The 22,003-nt window shown below is 41.7% G+C and overlaps 1 protein-coding gene and 1 long non-coding RNA gene across 3 annotated transcripts in view; one reads left to right on the plus strand and one right to left on the minus strand.

The window, feature by feature from the left end:
- The window catches only part of LOC133635120 (uncharacterized), a 54,215-nt gene extending 38,991 nt beyond the window's left edge, over positions 1-15,224 (minus strand). Inside the window, exon 1 of the long non-coding RNA XR_009822016.1 lies at positions 15,029-15,224. This is a non-coding gene — a long non-coding RNA (uncharacterized LOC133635120). The remainder of the gene's footprint in view (positions 1-15,028) is intronic.
- Positions 14,966-22,003, plus strand: part of LOC133635118 (discs large homolog 1-like protein) — a 210,285-nt gene continuing 203,247 nt past the window's right edge. The window contains exons 1-4 of one of the 2 annotated variants that reach the window (XM_062027914.1): positions 14,966-15,259; positions 17,745-17,915; positions 19,745-20,582; positions 20,920-21,004. In XM_062027914.1, the coding sequence (XP_061883898.1) occupies positions 15,241-15,259; positions 17,745-17,915; positions 19,745-20,582; positions 20,920-21,004 (1,113 nt within the window). In that variant the 5' untranslated portion in view covers positions 14,966-15,240. The remainder of the gene's footprint in view (positions 15,260-17,744; positions 17,916-19,744; positions 20,583-20,919; positions 21,005-22,003) is intronic. The other variant, XM_062027915.1, reaches the window with a different exon arrangement.

Here is a 22,003-nt window from a genome sequence, read left to right on the forward strand (position 1 = left end):
AACAGCTCACCCGCTATTGCACTTGTGTAATTCGATTATTGTTATCCCGTTCATATCCATCCATCCATCCATCCATCTTCTTCCGCTTATCCGAGGTCGGGTCGCGGGGGCGGCAGCCTAAGCAGGGAAGCTCAGACTTCCCTCTCCCCAGCCACTTCGTCCAGCTCCTCCCGGGGGATCCCGAGGCGTTCCCAGGCCAGCCGGGAGAGATAGTCTTCCCAACGTGTACTGGGTCTTCCCCGTGCCCGAAACACCTCCCTAGGGAGGCGTTCGGGTGGCATCCTGACCAGATGCCCCGAACCACCTCATCTGGCTCCTCTCGATGTGGAGGAGCAGCGGCTTTACTTTGAGTTCCTCCCGGATGACAGAGCTTCTCACCCTATCTCTAAGGGAGAGCCCGCCACCCGGGGGAGGAAACTCATTTCGGCCGCTTGTACCCGTGATCTTGTCCTTTCGGTCATGACCCAAAGCTCATGACCATAGGTGAGGATGGGAACGTAGATCGACCGGTAAATGGAGAGCTTTGCCTTCCGGCTCAGCTCCTTCTTCACCACAACGGATCGATACAGCGTCCACATTACTGAAGACGCCGCACCGATCCGCCTGTCGATCTCACGATCCACTCTTCCCTCACTCGTGAACAAGACTCCGAGGTAGTTGAACTCCTCCACTTGGGGCAGGGTCTCCTCCCCAACCCGGAGATGGCACTCCACCCTTTTCCGGGCAAGAACCATGGATCGGACTTGGAGGTGCTGATTCCCATCCCAGTCGCTTCACACTCGGCTGCGAACCGATCCAGTGAGAGCTGAAGATCTTGGCCAGATGAAGCCATCAGGACCACATCATCTGCAAATAGCAGAGACCTAATCCTGCAGCCACCAAACCAGATACCCTCAACGCCCTGACAGCGCCCAGTAATTCTGTCCATAAAGGTTATGAACAGAATCGGTGACAAAGGGCAGCCTTGGCGGAGTCCAACTCTCACTGGAAACGGGTCCGACTTACTGCTGGCAATGCGGACCAAGCTCTGACACTGATTATACACGGAGCGGACCGCTACAATAAGACAGTCCGTTACCCCATACTCTCTGAGCACTCCCCACAGGACTTCCCGGGGTACATGGTCGAATGCCTTCTCCAAGTCCACAAAACACATGTAGACTGGTTGGGCAAACTCCCATGCACCCTCAAGGACCCTGCCAAGAGTATAGAGCTGGTCCACAGTTCCACGACCAGGACGAAAACCACACTGTTCCTCCTGAATCCGAGGTTCGACTATCCGTTGTAGCCTCCTCTCCAGTACACCTGAATAGACCTTACCGGGAAGGCTGAGGAGTGTGATCCCACGATAGTCAGAACACACCCTCCGGTTCCCCTTCTTAAAGAGAGGAACCACCACCCCGGTCTGCCAATCCAGAGGTGCCGCCCCCGATGTCCACGTGATGTTGCAGAGTCTTGTCAACCAAGACAGCCCCACAACATCCAGAGCCTTGAGGAACTCCGGGCGGATCTCATCCACAACTGCCACCAAGGAGCTTTTTAACTACCTCGGCAACCTCAGCCCCAGAAATAGGAGAGCCCACCACAGATTCCCCAGGCCCTGCTTCCTCATAGGAAGACGTGCCGGTAGGATTGAGGAGGTCTTCGAAGTATTCCCTCCACCGATCCACAACATCCTCCCATGTCCAAGTTTTTGCCTCCGCGACCGCTGAAGCCGCACACCGCTTGGCCTGTCGGTACCTGTCTGCTGCCTCCGGAGTCTTATGAGCCAAAAGAGCCCGATAGGACTCTTTCTTCAGCTTGACGGCATCCCTTACCGCTGGTGGGTTCTAGGATTACCGCCACGACAGGCACCAACCACCTTGCGGCCACAGCTCCAATCGGCCGCCTCGACAATAGAGGTACGGAACATCGTCCACTCGGACTCAATGTCCAGCGCCTCCTTCGTGACATGTTCAAAGTTCTTCCGGAGGTGGGAATTGAAACTCTCTCTGACAGGAGACTCTGCCAGGCGTTCCCAGCAAACCCTCACAATGCGTTTGGGCCTGCCAGGTCCGTCCGGCATTCTCCCCCACCATCGCAGCCAACTCACCACCAGGTGGTGATCGGTAGAAAGCTCCGCCCCTCTCTTCACCCGAGTGTCCAAAACATGAGACCGCAAATCCGATGACACAACTACAAAGTCGATCATGGAACTGCGGCCTAGGGCAGCGTTTCTCAAAGTGTGGGGTGCGCCCCACAGGTGTGGAATAGAGACATGACAGGTGGGGCGCGAGGAACGGGAGGAAATTTCACTTTAAATTATTATTTTTTTTATTATATTCTTAGATTTTTTTTTTACTATGATTTCTTTTTTTATACACACTGTAAATCACTTTGTGATTCTGTCTGTGAAATCTGCTATATAAATAAATGTAAATTACTTATTTTTCCTGTAGGCTTTAAATTTCTAGGTAGGAGCGAAAGTTTGACAGACATAGCAACAGTAACTAATGGGGGCGGGGCTAAACGGAACAAACTTTTGCGCGGAAGTGTAGCAGGCTAATGTGTGGACCACAATTACACAAAATGGATAAATTTGTGACTCGCACTTTAAAAGTCGTCGACCCAGAGCCAGCGCCTGCAGAGAAACAAAAATCTGACGGGCCTAATCAACCAAAAAGCCAACCGAAAAGAAAATATGATGAAGGGTATCTTGCTCTTGGACTCACGGCAGCGGTGGTGGGGGCAGAGGAGAGACCCCTGTGTGTTCTGTGTCTAAAACCGCTAGCAGCAGACAGCATGAGACCCAACAAAATTAAGAGACACCTCGAGACCACACACCCCAATCACATCAATAAGCCACTTGATTTATTTCAAAGAAAACTGGCAGAGTACCGTCAACAGGAGAAGTGCATGGTAAAAGCTGCATCAGTAAACAGTAACACTCAAATGGCTTCATATAGAGTTGCATACAGAATTGTACAATGCAAAAAACCACACACAATTGCTGAGCAGCTCATTCTCCCCGCTGCAATGGACATGGTGTTAGTCATGCTGGACGAGACAAGCGCAGCAAAATTAAAAGCTGTCCCACTGTCAAACGACACAGTTGCGAGACGTATATGCGACATTGCAAGTGATCTTGAGGAACAACTCGTAGACCAATTAAAAGAAAGTCGTTTTGCTTTACAAGTGGACAAAGCTACTGACAGCAATAAAGACTGCCTGTTCATCGCATACGTCCGCTTTGTGAATGGCAAGTCACTGTGCGAGGATTTGCTGTTTTGCAAATACATAAAAAATAGAGCCACTGCTGATGAGCTGTTCAAGATAATGGACAGTTTCCTCAAAGGCTTTTATTTGATTTATTATTGAACTTGATGCAAGTTATAACACTTTTATTTGATTTATTATTAAACTTGATGCAAGTTATAACACTTTTGTTTTATTTATTATTGAACTTGATGCAAGTTATTTGATTTATTATTGAACTTGATGCAAGTTATACCACAGCTGCACAGTTATTTTATTTATTATTGAACTTGATGTTATTTTATGTTATTGAGTTTGAATGTATACAACTTGATGTTACTTGATGTTCAATAAATTTGAAAATGTTAAGCTTGGCATTAGCGTTCTGTTGGGGCGATGGGGGCAGGTGGGGCTTGAAAACTCCCCCTTGTCCAAAGTGGGGGATGACAAAAAAAAGTTTGAGAACCACTGGCCTAGGTGTCCTGGTGCCAAGTGCACATATGGACACCCTTATGTTTGAACATTGTGTTTGTTATTGACAATCTGTGACGAGCACAAAATTCCAATAACAAAACACCACTCGGGTTCAGATCCGGGCGGCCATTCTTCCCAATCACGCCTCTCCAGGTTTCACTGTCGTTGCCAACATGAGCGTTGAAGTCCCCCAGCAGAACGAGGGAATCACCCGGGGGAGCACTCTCCAGTACTCCCTCGAGTGAATCCAAAAAGGGTGGGTACTCTGAGCTGCCGTTTGGCGCATAAGCGCAAACAACAGTCAGGACCCGTCCCCCCACCCGAAGGCGGAGGGAAGCTACCCTCTCGTCCACTGGGTTGAACTCCAAAGTGCAGGCTTTGAGCCGGGGGGAAACAAGAATTGCCACCCCAGCCCGTCGCCTCTCACTGCCGGCAACGCCAGAGTGGAAGAGAGTCCAGCCCCTCTCAAGAGAACTGGTTCCAGAGCCCTTGCTGTGCGTCGAAGTGAGTCCGACTATATCTAGCCGGAACTTCTCCACCTCACGCACTAGCTCAGGTTCCTTCCCCCCAGCGAGGTGACGTTCCACGTCCCAAGAGCTAGCTTATGTAGCTGAGGATCGGACCGCCAAGTGCCCTGCCTTCGGCTTCCGCCCAGCTCACACTGCACCCGACCTCTATGGCCCCTGCTATGGGTGGTGAGCCCATTGGAGGGGGGACCCATGTTGCCTCTTCAGGCGCTCGCCATCGTGCCCCACCTCCGGGCCTGGCTCCAGAGGGGGGCCTCGGTGACCCGCGTCCGGGCGAGGGAAATCTGGGTCCTTTGTTCGTGTTCTTCATAGATGTCTTCGAGCTGCTCTTTGTCTGATCCCTCACCTAGGACCAGTTTGCCTTGGGAGACCCTACCAGGGGGCATAGCAGCCCCCGGACAACATAGCTCCTAGGATCATTGGGACACGCAAACTCCTCTACCACGTTAAGGTGGCAGCTCAGAGAGGAGCCCGTACATATCTTAGAACGTATTAATGACAACATCTGCCTTGCACAAAATAAATAACCGACTGAATTGAAATAAGACCAGATATATTCCACGAAGTACGGAAAATTGCATAAATACAGCAGCCTAGAAGTTTAGGTGCCAAGCATAAGACTAAGTCCAGCATGTGCCCCTGCAAAGACATTCACTTGATGGCAGCCATGTTTTACAACTAATTTTGCTCAAAATTGAGACATCTGCTTGTTAGTTTCTAGTTGGTCAAGGTGTGTCCCAAATGTACTGATTATTCTTAAGTCAATTCCACTTACAAGGTTAAAGTTTTGGGTTTAGTAACAATGCCAACATTGCGCTTTGTTACAATCTAGAGTGGCATTATTGAACCCAGTATGCAGAGACAGCTACGGAGTGCACAGAAAGCCCTTGGGGAAATTATGGAATCACCAGTCTTGGAGGATGTTCCTTCAGATGTATGAAAATTATGGAATCACTCAATTCTAAAGAGAATTATGAAATAATTTAAAACAAACAAACCAAAAAAACACAACACTCCACAATTTATTTGTTGCACCGCCTCTGGCTTTTATAACAGCTTGCAGATTCTGAGGTATGGACTTACCACAATTGTCTTGGACCATTTCCTTCAATTTCCACCACATATTTCAGTTTCAGCTGTATGGCAAAAAGCATTACAATTTTGTCCAAAATATCAATGTAAACGTGAGCATTTATTGAAGATGTAATGACAGCTATCTCCCCAATCCCATTACCTGACATGCAGCTCCATACCATCAATGACTGGGACATGTGCAAGGTTTCTTCAGGCAGTCGTCTTCATAAATCTCATTGAAACTACACCAAACAAAAGTCCCAGCATCATCAAGCTCAATGCAGATAAAAAAAATCATCACTGAATATGACTTGGAAAAACATTCGTGGACTGTTGATGATTCAACAGTCCACGATTGTTTTTCCTTGGCCCATTGTGGGGGAGAGTAACGTAGTTTTTTTCTGTTTAGGCGTTAATGACGGCTTTGGTTTAGCTTTTCTGTGTTTCAATCTCATTTCCTTTAGGCGGCTTCTTAAAGTTCGGTCACAGACGGTGACTATAGTTTTCACCCATTTGTTTTGCTGTGCATTTTCTGTTTTCAAGACATATTGCTTTAAGTTTTCTGTCTTGACACTTTAATGTTTTCCTTGGTCTCCCAGTATGCGTGCCTTTTGCAACCTTCCCATTTTTTATGAATTTGGCCCAGATTAGTGATGTGCGATACCACTGATTTTCTTTCGTACTGAGTAAAATTTGGGTTTCAATTAGACTATTTGAGAGTGTGCTTCCCGTACACTGGGGGGCGCTTATTTCATTTTAGCATGGAGAACTGAATTACTTTTCCGGTTGACCTACGACGTCACACTAAGATTTGCGGATCCTTACAACTTATTTTTACTGATGTCCGTTGTAATATTGGCAGAGATAACAAATATTATGTCTTTAATGGCTATGCTGATGTTAAATAGCAGACAGCATCAATAAATTATCTTAGATTGCACTACGGACATGACGTTCCTGCCAAGAATGTATCGGGTCGGATGCAAAGAAAGGCGGCGTTTTCGAAGGCATTTTTGGATGAAAATCATGGAAACAAACCTTTTGAATGTATCAAAGATCATTTATAAAAGGCTCTGTGGATTGATGAAAGGAGTTTTTAATCCAAAGGAAAAGACCATTCGTGCCCCGACTGATATCCAGAGGAAGATTACTATTGTTCTGGACTATCTTGCTTGTTGTGCGGAAAGTTAATCAGTTGGCTTGCACAAATGCAGCATATTTGTTTACGCTTTATTTTTTGCCTTATTATTTAACCTGCCTTATTATCTCTCATCTCATACGTATTTTGTTCGGTAGTCCAAATTAGGATGGCATTATACATTTCCTTAGCTACCTTCTTAAATTAATATGTTCTTTTTTCTACCAATGATACACTTCAAAATGTTCTGTTCTTTAAATTTGTAAAGTAAATAAGCAGTTTCTTCTTCATTACAATTGTTGTTTTTATTGAATGGTATCTGCTTCGGGTTGTATTCCGTGCGTTGTGACTGGCGCATGCACCTCCAGTCTCTGGTCGCACACACCTCCACACAGGGACGTGCACATGATTATGAGGGGCAGGGGCTCAAAGTCAGAAAAGGGCAGGATTTTTTTTTTGGTCCTTTACACAATATGGAAATTAATGTAAAATTAAATTTGCTAATAGGAAGCTAACTACTTAGCTGTGTGTCCTTTGTAGGTAAAAGTGATTGCCATTTCTTTTGTGTCAACAAATTATGGTCATAATGAGTTAATTCACATTATCATAGGCTTGGAAGACATGAAAAGCAACAAAACACTGGTTTATTATTAGGCTATTTTTTGTTAAACATAAGCACTTTAATATTGAACATTGAACAGTGCAACATGAACTTTGAAAAAAAATACAAAAATAAATACCCAAATGGAAAAAACTTCAATGTGAAAAACTGTCCTTCTTCCCTTAACTTGATGAAAACACCATCAAGTTGTAGCTTATGGTCTATCTCACTTAATGCTCAGACTAAACAACTGAAACCCAATACAGGGCCAAAAATATGGACCAGGGGCCAGTAGAGGGCCGTATCCTTTCTTTTTTTGGCATTGGGCTGCAGGCATAATCAACATGAATCAAGTTTAAATACAGATGGCAATATTCCTAACAGATAACCTACATCTTATATCCCCAGAATGCTGAAATTATTATTATTATTAATAATAATAATAATAATAATAATAATTATTATCATTATCATTGTTCTTCGTATTATTATTGTTATTATTATCATTATTATTATTATTATTTTGTTAACCCACACAGTAATAGCAAAGTCACAATAACCTTATATCTAAAACTCTACTGTGAGAGAAATGTGATCCGCCGTAAACGTGCATTTTATTTTGAAAATTAACCCGGTGTTTTATTTTGTACATTACTTCCTGTCCCGCACGATCCGCTCTGCTCTGTGCGGACTTGATGTGCCGTGCTCAATTGATGCGCCGTGCTCCGACGTCCGGCAAAAACAGAAGCTGACACATTGACTAATAGAATAATACAGCGTTTTTCTGAAATATTACCCATATTAGATGCTGAATAAGTGGACGGCGACTAGACCATAACTCACAGGTTCAAGTTGCTCCACTGTCACGTCTGAGTAACCCTGGCTGCAGCCCGCAGATCGAGGAGGGGCTAAACGTTTAAAGGAAGCGGCAGGCTCAAACAACCCGGTTACAAGAAAACGTGGAGTTTTTGTACCGCTGTTTTTTTTGTTGTTTTTTTTTTACATCCCTGACAGGAATTTATTAATGTTGTTTAAAGAAAAAAAACAAACACACACACACAGGCAGAGGGCACTTTTTAAGACGAGGCAAAAAAGGGCAGGGGCTCAGGCACCCATAGGGCCCTATGTGTGCACGTGCCTGCCTCCACACCTCCTTGAGAGATCTGGTTTCCAATCGCATAATCCAGGTGTGTTAGTCTGACTTTTCAAAAACGATCGGATTAAGGTGTTTCCATTGGTTGTAGGAGTCTTATTGAAAGCCAAATAGAACTCATTTAGTGCATGGACACGTACCGACTGATTTGGACAAGATCTCAATGACTTAGTTACTTTACGATCCTGATAATGATATACCTTATCTCAAATAACTAAAGTCTCGATATTTTGATTTGAGAATCGATATTAAAGCATAAAGAATTGGTATCAGCGGTACTGCTATTTCAGTATCGAGCTGCACATCACTACTCTAGATTTTGGACGCAGCAGATTGAACAATCACCATCTTTGTGTGATGATTTACTTCCTTAAAGAAGTTTGACAATCCTCTCCTTTGTTTCAATTGACATCTCTCGTGTTGGAGCCATGATTCCTGTCAATCCATGCACTAGGTGCAATAGCTCTCCAAGGTGTGAACACTCCTTTTTAACTGCAGACTAATGAACAGATTTAATCTGATCTGATGCAGGTGTTAGCTTTGGAAATGAAACTTTACACGGTTGCTTAATATTTTTCTTCTCAGAATTTAGTGATTCCATATTGTTTTACTTTGCCTGATCTCAAAACTAAACTCTTACTGAATACCACAATATACATTCTTAAAGCCAGAAAATTGCCATTTCAAATTACTATCGTAAGTAAGTGTATGTGTCATGTCTGTTATTTGCTTTTTTCTACCAAATACAAAACAATTGAAAAGCACAAGTCCAGATGAAGTCCAGCACACAGTATCTTGATTGACAGGGGCGTCTCTAGGTTTGAAGAACAGGAGAGGCTTAGCCCCCAGGAGGTTCCTGTGATGCGAACGTGCACAATTTTTTAACTTGCAAGATCTTTTCACTCACAACTTTTTTTGTACTGTATTAGAATTACACAACAAACACTGAATACATCTAAATGGTTGAAAGTGTAAGTGTAAGAAAGCTTTAGTCATCTTTAGTAAGCATGAGATGGCCCAAACACTAAGGACCACTGTCAGTGTTGTTGCATGGAAAAGCTGACAGGCAACTTGCAAACAGGGAAACATTGCACAGATGATAGCAGTGGAAACGACCTTGCACTGGTCTACAGAGTTGACTTGAAAAAAGAGAAGGTTCTAGTGGAGAGAAACTTTCTTGCCTCGAAAACAGGGGCTGGATGTCTTCCCAAAGGTTTATTGTCTGTGCACAACCTCTTTGATTCAGAATTGTTGCACTTGCAAGATTTTTTTGCTAACAACTTGTTGATTTAGCAACGCACCCCTTACTGGCCCTCCCCCCACTACTCCTGTTCTCACACCTCCACCTCCCCCTCCTTCTCTTTTACCTGCCACAGCCGTTTTTTTCCCCCCTCTCCCCTCCCCTACTTCCACCCCCACTGAGAAAGCCAGCCCGGTGTGTCTGACACCTGGACTTGTAAGACGGCAGCTGGAGAAAGTCAATCCAGCTAAGTCAGCAGGCCCTGACCGAGTCAACCCCTGGGTCCTGAAGACTTGCGCTGCTCAGCTAACTGGGATCCTGCACTCCATCTTCAACCTGAGTCTGAAGCTAGAACGGATACCAGTGCTATGGAAAACATCCTGCATAGTGCCGGTGCCCAAGAAGCCCGTCCCATCGAGCTCAAATGACTTCAGACCTGTAGCCCTGACGTCCCAGGTCATGAAGGTCCTCGAGAGACTTGTGCTGGATCAGCTAAGGCCACTGGTGGCTCCTTCCCTGGATCCTCTACAGTTTGCATATCAGCCCCATGTAGGAGTGGACGATGCTGTTATCTACCTGCTGCATCATGCTCACTCTCACCTGGATGGTGGGAAGGGCACTGTGAGGATCATGTTTTTTGATTTCTCCAGTGCCTTTAACACCATTCAGCCAATTCTGATGAGTGACAAGTTGCTCAGGATGGGTGTCAGTTCATCCATTGTCTCCTGGATCACTGATTACTTGTCTGACAGGCCCCAGTTTGTGCGACTGGGGAGCTCCGTGTCGGATACTGTAGTCAGTGGTGTAGGTGCTCCACAGGGGACCGCCCTGTCTCCTTTCCTGTTCACCCTGTACACCTCAGACTTCCAGTATAGTTCCAGGTCCTACCACCTGCAGAAATACTCTGACGACTCTGCTGTGGTCGGGTGTATCGGAGAGGGACGGGAATTGGAGTACAGGACACTGATCGCTGACTTTGTGGAGTGGTCTCAGGCGAACCATCTGGTCCTTAATGTGGACAAGACCAAGGAGCTGGTCGTCGACTTCAGGAAGAGAGTGACCCCGGTGGAGCCCATCAAGATCCAGGGCCGGGAGGTGGCAGTAGTGGAGCAGTACAAGTACCTGGGAGTCCACTTGAACAGCAGACTGGACTGGAAGGACAACTGCAAAGCTGTTTACAAGAAGGGCATGAGCAGACTCTTTTTCCTGAGGAAGCTTAGGTCATTCAATGTGTGCAGCAAGCTGTTGGAGATATTTTATCAGTCTGTTGTGGCCAGTGCACTGTACTTTGCAGTGGTTTGTTGGGGGAGCAGCACCAGCAAAAGCGACTCAAACCGGATTGATAATCTGATCCGGAAAGCCGGCCAAACTATTGGCACGCAATTGGAGGCGTTTGTGTCAGTGAGGGACAGGAGGTCACTGGACAAACTGCTGGCCATCATAGACAATCCTGCCCATCCACTCCACCTGACAATTAAGGGACAGCGGAGTTCATACTCCAACAGGCTCCTTCAACTTCCTTCCCGCACTGTGCGATTCAAGAACTCCTTCATTCCACACTCCATCCAGCTGTATAATCACTCGCCATACAGCAATAGATGACATCTGCCTATTACCTGACACCTGACATGTTAGCTACTTCTCTTTGTTTATAATGTCTATTTTCTATTTCCTGCTGGACCTATTCTCTATTTTATGCTGCTGCTGTCATATAGACTGTATATACTGTAATATTGTACATGGTCATTGGTTTATATTGTATATATGTTATAGACATAATATAATATATCTGTATATAAATTACTCTGTACACATATTATGTATATATTCGTATATATGTTAGATTTTTTTTTGTGTGGCTATATTAGTCTATTTATACCTGCACTGTCCTTTCCATCATTGTAACTGAGCTACTGTGTTGAACAATTTCCCCTGTGGATCATTAAAGTTTGTCTAAGTCTAAGTCTAAGTCTTACTGTATTAGAATTATACAGCAAATACAGTGAAACATGGGTTAGTACGTGTGCCTCACAATACGAAGGTCCTGGGTTTGATCCTGGGCTCTGGATCTTTCTGTGTGGACTTTGCATGTTCTCCCTGTGACACGTAGTCACAGGGAGAACATGCAAACTCCACACAGAATGATCCCGAGCGCAGGATCAAACCCAGGACCTTATTATTGTGTGGCAGACGCACTAACCCCTCTTCCACTGTGCTGCCTTGGATGGATACTGAAGAAATGGAAATGGTTGAGAAGCAATATTGTTAGTGTCCAGTTATTGGTAATTTAGGGCATTTAGAACACAGGTGTCAATTTCAAGTCCTAAAGGCCACACCTGGCCAGTAGGGACGGTTGATATGGTAAATGGTAAATGCTTGTATAGCGCTTTTCTACCTTCAAGGTACTCAAAGCGCTTTGACACTATTTCCACATTCACCCATTCACACACACACATTCACACACTGATGGCGGGAGCTGCCATGCAAGGCCCTAACCACGACCCATCAGGAGCAAGGGTGAAGTGTCTTGCTCACGGACACGACGGACGTGACGAGGTTGGTAGAAGGTGGGGATTGAACCAGGAACCCTCAGATTGCTGGCACGGCCACTCTGCCAACCGCACCACGCCGTCCCCGATATGGACCATCACAATAACCTGCCATTTATGGTGAAAACGATAAAAGCGAAGAATTTAAAAAAAACCATAGAATTTCACCTTTTTGACTATGAGTCTGTCAGTGCATCCGGTCTTCGGAGTCCCCAAAACACTACTATTAAACTACATGAATTATGTTTAAGGGGAACACCTATACTGCAAAGCTTTAGTAATGTGATTTGCGATTTTCTTACCATAGGCATATGGCATAAAAGTTATTTTTCTGTCAGCAATATTATAGACGTTATTATTATGAGTTTTATTTTACAAATCAATCAGATTGTTATGATGAGACTTCAGTGTGAACTCTCCCGTGTTCCAGTCACATAATGGTGAATAATGATGATGCTTGTTGTAGGTGTCATCATTATCCAATGAAATAGAGGGATACAAAATAAATAGTTGACAAATTAGCAGAAACAGGCAAAAATAATGTTTAAGGGAACTCACGTCAATCAATGTTTCACCACTGATCACTTGGGTCCTTGAGCAAGATACTTCACCTTTTCTCCTGATGGGTCATGGTTAAGGCCTTGCAAGGCAGCTCCCACCATCAGTGTGTGAATGTTAGTGTGAAAGGGTGAATGTGGAAATAGTGTCAAAGCTCTTTGAGTACCTTGAAGGTAGAAACACGCTATACAAGTATAACCCATTTATCATTTCATAATCTTCTCTACAGTTCAGAAAATGTTGACTTTGATTGAACAAATCCTTGAAATTGCCACAAATGCGCCAGTACTGAGACGATTAGAATTGAAGCATGTTTACTTCTGGGTTTACTTCTGTAAACACTGCAGGACGTGTGACGTCAAGACGCCATGTATGTATTCGGGTCAGTTTGCATTCACATTTGAGTCTGGGCACATTTTTTTTTAATGTGAATGACTACATAAAAAGATCAGATTTGACAAAAAAAAAATCTGAATCCGCGATCATACCTTGCAGTGTTGTGAACGCACTAAAGTAGCCTTAATGCTGCCGCGGTCTGTCTGGACCTTGTTAAGCGACTAACTTTTCAGTATAGTAATTCGGGCGTTACTGATGGAACGGATTGGATTGGATAATAAGCACTGTGGAAGGGTCTTCAAATTATGTTGTCCCGATACCAATATTTTGGTACCGGTACTAAAATTATTTCGATACTTTTCGGTACTTTTCGATACTTTTCTAAATAAAGGGGACCACAAAAAATTGCAATATTGGCTTTATTTTAACAAAAAATCTTAAAGTACATTAAACATATGTTTCTTATTCCAAGTTTGTTCTTAAATAAAATAGTGAACATACTAGACAACTTGTTTTTTATTAGTAAGTAAGCAAACGAAGGCTCCCAATTAGTCTGCTGACGTATGCAGTAACAAATTGTGTCATTTATCATTCTATTATTTTGTCAAAATTATTAAAGACAAGTGGTAGAAAATTAATTATTCATCTTCTTGTTCATTTACTGTTAATATCTACCTACTTTCTCTTTTAACATGTTCTATCTACACTTCTGTAAAATGTATTAGTCACTTATTCTTCTGTTGTTTGATACTTTACATTAGTTTTGGATGATACCACAATTTTGGGTATCAATCCGATACCAAGTCATATTCAAAGTCCTCATGTGTCCAGGGACATACTTCCTGAGTTCATAAACATAATATAAATATTAGTATCGACTAGATACGCTCTTGTTCTTGGTATCATTACAGTGGATGTCAGGTGTAGATCCACCAATGGCGTTTGTTTACATTTTGACGCTGTGAGCTACGGTGTGTAGTGAAGCATGTTTAAGCTATTCCTCGTCCTGCAGGGATGATACTTGTAAGAAACATACTTTATTAGTCGCCATGAAAGCGAGGATTAGTAAATTAGAAGTTCTTTTCAGAGGCGGTATAGTACCGAATATGATTCATTAGTATCACGGTACTATACTAATACCGTACAACCCTACTTATAATCGTAGTGAATATGTTATTATTTATTTAAACTCATATTTTTGTTTAAAAAAAAAAATCAGCCAACCTAAATAGGCCTAACGATGCTGTCAGTGACTGAACAGCGAACAGGTGAGAAAGCCAGCTGGAAAATAGTAGAAAAAAGAGGAAAACAGGAAATGCGCTGGGCAGGAAATGAAACAAAAATACAGGAACATGACAAAACAAACTCCTGTCATGACTAAATTAAACAAGAAACATACATTTTCACTCATCTGTATAAGGTTCAAAAGTGAGGTTCATGAGTAGGTTTGCCCCATGAAGTATCCTGAATTTCTTACACGACGGATCTTTTCTGAATTCTGACATTACATCACATATGCTCAAACCCGCCATCCAAGTTTAATAAATAATCGGTTCACTGATAATATTGTATAATCCTGTCAGTCAAACTACATACAAAATTAACCTTGGCAAATGCAACCATAGTTACATCACATATACGCTATCTAGACTAGAGTAGACCGAAGGAACAAGCATTGGATAGTGCAGCTTTAATCCTCTCAAAACAATGCTCGATTCCGTGCCAATACAACTGAACTCATTCAATTATGGGATGCATGGGTTGCAGCAGGTGAGTCTGTAACATTGAATTTGAATTAGTGTTTGACTCAACATTTACAACGACCCCAAAAGGGACAAGCGGTAAAAAATGGATGGATGGAAGGTGTGGATTTTACTCCCCGTAAACCAAATCGGGATTGATTGGGCGTGGATCCCAGACCCTTTCATCCACTGACACAATATGGCTGTTCAGCATAACAATGCTGTCAAGCTGCTTATGACTGGCTCAGAACGCAGCTTTAACAGTATTTTGATACTTGTTTAAAAGGCGTGTGCTCAGAGGCGTGTTTTTAATAAGTGTGTTCTTGGAACCGGTCCGACAGCGTTTTAAGTCACCTAGAGAAGACGAGACGAAAGTTAACTGCATGAGCTCAAAGTCCTTACCGCTTGTCTTTTCCCCCGCTCCGACGCGGGTGTAGAACGTTTTTCCTTGTTAATGAACTTTTTTTACTCATTTTTTGCCGTGTGGAAAAGCCAGGCTGGTGTTTTGTGTGCGTCGGGTGGCCCCGTTTGGAGGCGACAGACAGTCCCGGGACAGACGCTGACATTTGGAACAACACTGACAGTCATCGACTCAAGCCTCGGGGAGCTGCGCCATGCCTGTGCGACAGAAAGGTACATAATCTTGTTCCGACTTTACCTTACACATTTATGAAAAATGATGGGTTGACACCTTTTAAAGGTGATTCGCGAAACTTACCGTAATGTTACCGCTATTATGAAAACACAGTGTTTGTTTTGCTCAGAAATGCACTGCCACCATTAAAATTGTATGCGACACAGGTGGAAATGAATTACTTTGCTAATTTAGACTTCAACCGTGCCACGAAAAGTACCTATTCACTCAACATATTTCTTATTTGGCTTAGCAATTGTCACCAAGAAAGGCGTTCACTATATATTTTATTTAGTCAGAATTCTAACTTTTTTCCCAGCTTTGCTTGGTGCTCAATCTGGCCAGTTCATTAGGTACACCTCTTTCAAATAGAGTCAGATTTTTTAAATTCCGTCCATTTTTAAAACTAGATAGACTTACAGCCACTAATGGTGGTAGATGCAGAACCCTCTGATTGTTTATCATACCTCAGGGCTAGTCAACTAAATTGTTTTGTGGGCAACATTTCCAGACAGCTAAGGACCAGAGTGGGGAACCTTCTTCCTTCACTATTTTCTATATTCCTGAGAACTAGCATCCTCCACAGTGGAAACAACATTCGATGTTTGACTGTTCAAGTCAGGGGTCCCCAAACCTGTTGACCCAGGGGCCGCTTTGGGTTAAAGAAATGTGACCGGGGGCCGGACTATATATATATATATATAAATATATATATGTATATATATTCCTATATACATATATGTATGTATGTGTGTGTATATATATATATATATATATATATATATATATATATATATATATATATATATATATATATATATATATATATATATATATATATATATATATATATATATATATATATATATTTATGTATATATGTATATGTATGTATATATATATTTATATATATATAATATATAATATATATGTATATATATATATATATATATATATATATATATATATATATATATATATATATATATATATATATATATATATATATATGCATATATATACATATATGAATATATGCATATATACATATGTATGTATATATATGTATGTATATATATATGTATAAATATATGTATGTATGTATTTGTATTTATATATATATATATATATATATATATATATATATATATATATATATATATATATATATATATATATATATATATATATATATATATATATATATATATATATATATATATATATATATATATATGTATGTATGTATTTGTATTTGTATTTATATATATATATATATATATATATATATATGCCGCTGTACGGAGTGGTAAACGGACGTAGGGAGAAGTACAAAGCGCCAATAAACCTTAAAGGCACTGCCTTTGCGTGCCGGCCCAATCACATAATATCTACGGCTTTTCACACACACAAGTGGATGCAAGTACTTGGTCAACAGCCATACAGGTCACACTGAGGGTGGATGTATAAACAACTTTAACACTGTTACAAATATGCGCCACACTGTGAACCCACACCAAACAAGAATGACAAATACATTTCGGGAGAACATCTGCACCGTAACACAACATAAACACAACAGAACAAATACCTAGAACCCCTTGCAGCACTAACTCTTCCGGGCTTCTACAATATACCACCCCCCGCTACCCCCTACCCCAAAACCCCGCCCCCCAACCCCGCCCACCTCAACCTCCTCATGCTCTCTCAGGGAGAGCATGTCCCAAATTCCAAGCTGCTGTTTTGAGGCATGTTAAAAAAAATTATGCACTTTGTGACTTCAATAATAAATGTGGCAGTGCCATGTTGGCATTTTTTTCCATAACTTGAGTTGATTTATTTTGGAAAACCTTGTTACATTGTTTAATGCATCCAGCGGGGCATCACAACAAAATTAGGCATAATAATATGTTAATTCCACGACTGTATATATCGGTATTGGTTGATGTCGGAATCGGTAATTAAGAGTTGGACAACATCGGAATATCGGATATCGGCAAAAAAGCCATTATCGGACATTTCATATACTGTATATGTATATAGTCTAGATAGCGTATATGTACAGTATATGATAAGACGGCACTCTATTGTTTTTAGAAATCTGCTGAAAAATGTTAGTCTCTTCCAAGTTTTTTTTAACTGAACTTGGGGGCCGGACTGGTATCATTCTCAAATCCGATTTGGGGCCTTAGCTGCCTGTTAAATAAAACTGTCATACCGTATACATTGGGAGAAATAATTACAGTCACAGACGTTTATGTTAAATCCTACAGGGTTCACTGATATTTGCTACATCAACTAATGGTGGAGATGCTTCTAAATCACATTTTTGCTTGCAACTTAAAGCATAAAAATTAGTCAAGAGACAGCTCTTATCTCAAAATACTCCAAGGTTGGGGCACACTTAAGTGTACTTTATTAAGCTGTATTTTATTTATAATAATTGTTTTATTTATTTATTCAATGTGTGTGTGTTTTATTCAGATGCTCAAAGAGCCCTAGAGCTACTCCAGCAGTACCGGGCCAAATTAGATCAGAGGCAGCAGAACCGGAGCCAAGTTAAACAGTGCCCTGTTGAGGAAGATCACCAGTTGAAACAGTCATTGGACCGAGTCATCAATGTGTTCCAAAGTCAGCTCTTTAGTGCCCTGCTTGGTAAGTATTTTTTGATGTGTCTTACAACTCAGCGAGTCAACACTGCATATTTTAAATACCAGTAGCTCGTAACCAGCTCCACTTTAATCTCTGTGGGTTATAGGTGTAGCAGCTGTGTCTATAACTGTTATTGTTAAGCTTTTGTTTGTTATGTATAGTAGTCTTTCTTGAATCTTGATTTATGAATAGATGAAGTTTCCTCAGAATGATTTTTTTGGTTTTGAAAGTGTACTATATTAAATTAAGGTAGGGTGTTTTTTTTTGTAAAAAAAAGTGATCGATTAGTAAAAATGTGATGTTTTTTCCTTGTTTACTTTATTAGGTAGTGGTCGTAAGCTGTACAGTTGCTCATTGGCAAAAAACACAAGAGCACTCTCTGTGTAGCTATATGGATGATGGTGGCTTTTTTAGTACAATCTGTTTTGTGTGTGCTTTGTTTGGGCTTACAATGACACATGCATCTGTTTAAGCAGCTCATTCAATATGCAGTATTTTCACACACAAAAATGGCCTTGTGCTTGATTTGTTTGCTTGAATCCATATTTGGCACAAAAATATATCTGAGGAAAATTGTAACTTATTGCTGGTGTTGTCAAAATGATCTTGAGCAGAGAACCACAAAACCCCTTACAAAAACAGTAATTGCCTGCATGTAATGTGTGCAATGTTTATTTGTGTGTTGTAATGCTAGCAACGTAAACATAATGTATGTCACATAGTGGAAAGATGCTTTGGGTGATTAACAGCTAAATACAATTAAGATATGGAAAATAGATTTAGTTTCAAATGTTAGTTATCGTGCCTCACAATAAGATGGTGCTTGGTTCGATTCCTGGGATCGGGGTCTTTCTGTGTGAAGTTTGCATGTTATACTCGGACTGTGATAATGTGAGTGTGGATGTTGTGTGTTTAACTATGTTGGCCCTGCGATGAGATGGCCACTTTTCCAGGGTGTACCCCACCTTCCGTCCAAATGCAGCTGGGATAGGCTCCAGCCCCCCACCCCTACCCCGAGAGGGACAAGCAGTATAAAATTGATGGATAGATGGGCTGGATGGATGGATGTTGTTTTTTTTTTGCACAAAAAGAGAAACAGAGGAAGATAAGACATGCAGTATATACTCTGTAGCTAAGTAACAAACTTGCCACTAGAGGCCACTAGCGTTTTAGCTGTGAGAGATTCCAATTGATGGTCTCAAAAAATCCTGCCACCATCAAACTATTCCACAACCCTAAGTTCCGTAGTTGAGCGGATAATACGCTCAATTTGCCTTCTGAATTGTTCACTAAGGTAATTGTGAATAATCTGCTGATGCCGCTGTAAAAGAGGAATCTTAAACCAAAAGTACTTATGTAGAAAACTGATTGATGATCACAGGCAGGACAATGGAACAGGGGTTAATGCTGGTGCCTCACAATAAGAAGGTCCTGGGGTCTTTCCGTGTGGAGTTTGCATGTTCTCCCTGTGACTCCGGCTTCTTCCCACCTTTAAAAACATGCACCTGGGGATAGGCTGATTAGCAACACTAAATTGACCCTAGTGTGTGAATGTGAGTTTGAATGTTGTCTGTCTATCTGTGTTGGCCCTGCGATGAGGTGGCAAATTGTCCAGGTTGTACCCTGCCTTCCACCTGAGTGTAGCTGGGATGGGCTCCAGCACCCTGCGACCCCGAGAGGGATAAGCGATAGCAAATAGATGGATGATGATATTCTTGTATCTGTTTTTCCTCATAGAGAAAATGTATGTGTACCTCAAACAAAGATTAACTAATTGTCAATGATTAATACTTAGATTACATTGGCTTTACACTTTTGTTGTTTTCTTCCAGATATTCAGGAGTACTATGAATTCACAATTGTTGCTGACAGCCAGTGTTCACCTAATCTAATAGGGGACACAGTGACACCACCCTCCTCCGACAATGTATTATCAGAAAATTCTGCTCTGCCAGTGCCCGCCTCTGGTTCCAGGACCACAGTAACCAACGCTGGAACATCCCAGCCCAAAGACATATCTCCAAAACCCAAGTCTATCAAGTCCCCTGCGCCTCAAATTCCAACACCCACAAAAAAGCCTCACTCCCCTCCACCACAGTCTCAATCACAACCAGCCAAAGTCAAGAACCGTGCCCCGCCTCCTCCAATACAGGATGGATCTTTTAAGTCCAAAGGAGCTGACATTTCTAAGCCCTCGTCCCCGTTTACTTCTCCTACTGCAGTCATAGAGAAAGGTGTGGCATCCTACACTGTCCCTCCATTATTAAAAACACAGAATCAGATCTCGCCAAACGGTGCAAACACAACTCAAGATGCCAATGAAACCAGTGTTTCTTCAGAATTTTCCTCATCAGTTGTTGATCAACAAAAAAGTTGTACCAGTCCTGCTGATCTGGCGACTGTTTCAAGCCTCGCCATTGGCACACTTCAAGGCTTCATCGCTTACACTACTCCCGAGAATGCCACTCTTCACAGCAGCCCAACTAACCATACAGTCACAGACGCTACACTCTTTGCATTAACTGAAGACCCAGGCTCAGGCAAAAACCAAGACTCAAGTAAAAACAGTCCCAAAACAAGTCCGATGACTCCCAGTCAAGGAAAGTTTACATATTGCACCCCCAGTCCCATCAGTCCTTCTGGGCTACAACGTAAAGGATCCCATAAGAGGTATTTAAACTTGATCTGTGTCATTTTGCAAATGTACAAAGAAAATATTGTATATTATTGGACTGAAAAAGAAATTACATACTGTACTCATATTAGTTTAAGTGTTTTTGATTGCATTTTAAAAAAAATATGATATATATATATATATATATATATATATATATATATATATATATATATATATATATATATATATATATATATATATATATATATATATATATATATATATGTATGATCAAAACCTTAATATGTGAATATTATACAAATTCATAGCTGATATTTAAATATTTTATTACCTTAGATTCACCCTATTTGTTATGATCTTTTTTCTAAGTGTAACCAGCCCTGGGCCACCCGCCTCCTCTCCCTTTAGCTCTGGTGCAGGCAGCCCTGCTCCAGCTCCAAGCCCAGGACCCAAGGTAAGACTCTCTGCTTCGTTGGTTTTAGGAGAAAACCACAATGTTTAGAAGTAAAGTTTTTCAAAACAGCAAAGATTGCATGCAGATTTTAAGTAGTCCTGTATGTCATGAAAGAGTTTTGCTGCACGTATCATGAAAGTGAGCTAAAAAGCTGTGCAAAAGTGCTTTTGTTGTAGCGATAAGGAAACCGGCATTTTATGGTATAACTGTGGTGGCAGTTCAAAAGAACAGAGCATGATTTTTCTGAAAATGTCTCTTCTGCATCATTACGGGTAAGGAGTGAATCCTCTCACATTGTGCTCTTTTAAGTAGAGTTTTTTTCTTCGTATGTTTTTTCTGCTGATTTAAAGATTTCAGACTGAGGCAACTCAGAGGTGGGATATTGTAACAAGAGGGATCTTATAGTGATAGATTGTTTATTGTTCTCTCTGGTATGCACACTGAGCGTTGGTTTGAACTCAAATTGGTGTGAGAAGTGGACTAGGACGACGACACAATATAAATGGTATTTATTTATAACCCAACAGGTAAATAGTAAAAACTATGCTTATAGTTTATTACCTTGATAGGTGGGTTATGTCGGTATATGTTTTACAGTATTATCCTGTAGTTCAGATATATTAACAGACTCACATACACAAACAAACAAACAATGTTGGCAATCATAGAAACAGACTGCAAAGTTTCAGTGTCACATTCATCATTCTAGATCAAGGGTCCCCAAAAAGTTTGGGCCATATTGAGTTAAACAAATGTGGCCAAGGGCGGGGGTATCTATTTGTATATATGTATGCAGTACTTCTCTTTTGTAAAGTAAATTAGTACAGCAGAAATGGGCATCTACATGTAACTTGGGACATCTCACAGGCCAGCTTTTGGAGGGGCTGTAGTTTGGGGACCCCTGTGTAATTACATTCATCTCACTACAATAATGGATTAAAAACAGAGAGTGTCCCATTAGCTCAAAACTGGTAGATTACAGCAATGATATTTAAATCT

The sequence above is a fragment of the Entelurus aequoreus genome, linkage group LG19 (assembly GCF_033978785.1).
Source record: "Entelurus aequoreus isolate RoL-2023_Sb linkage group LG19, RoL_Eaeq_v1.1, whole genome shotgun sequence".
NCBI lineage: Eukaryota > Metazoa > Chordata > Actinopteri > Syngnathiformes > Syngnathidae > Entelurus > Entelurus aequoreus.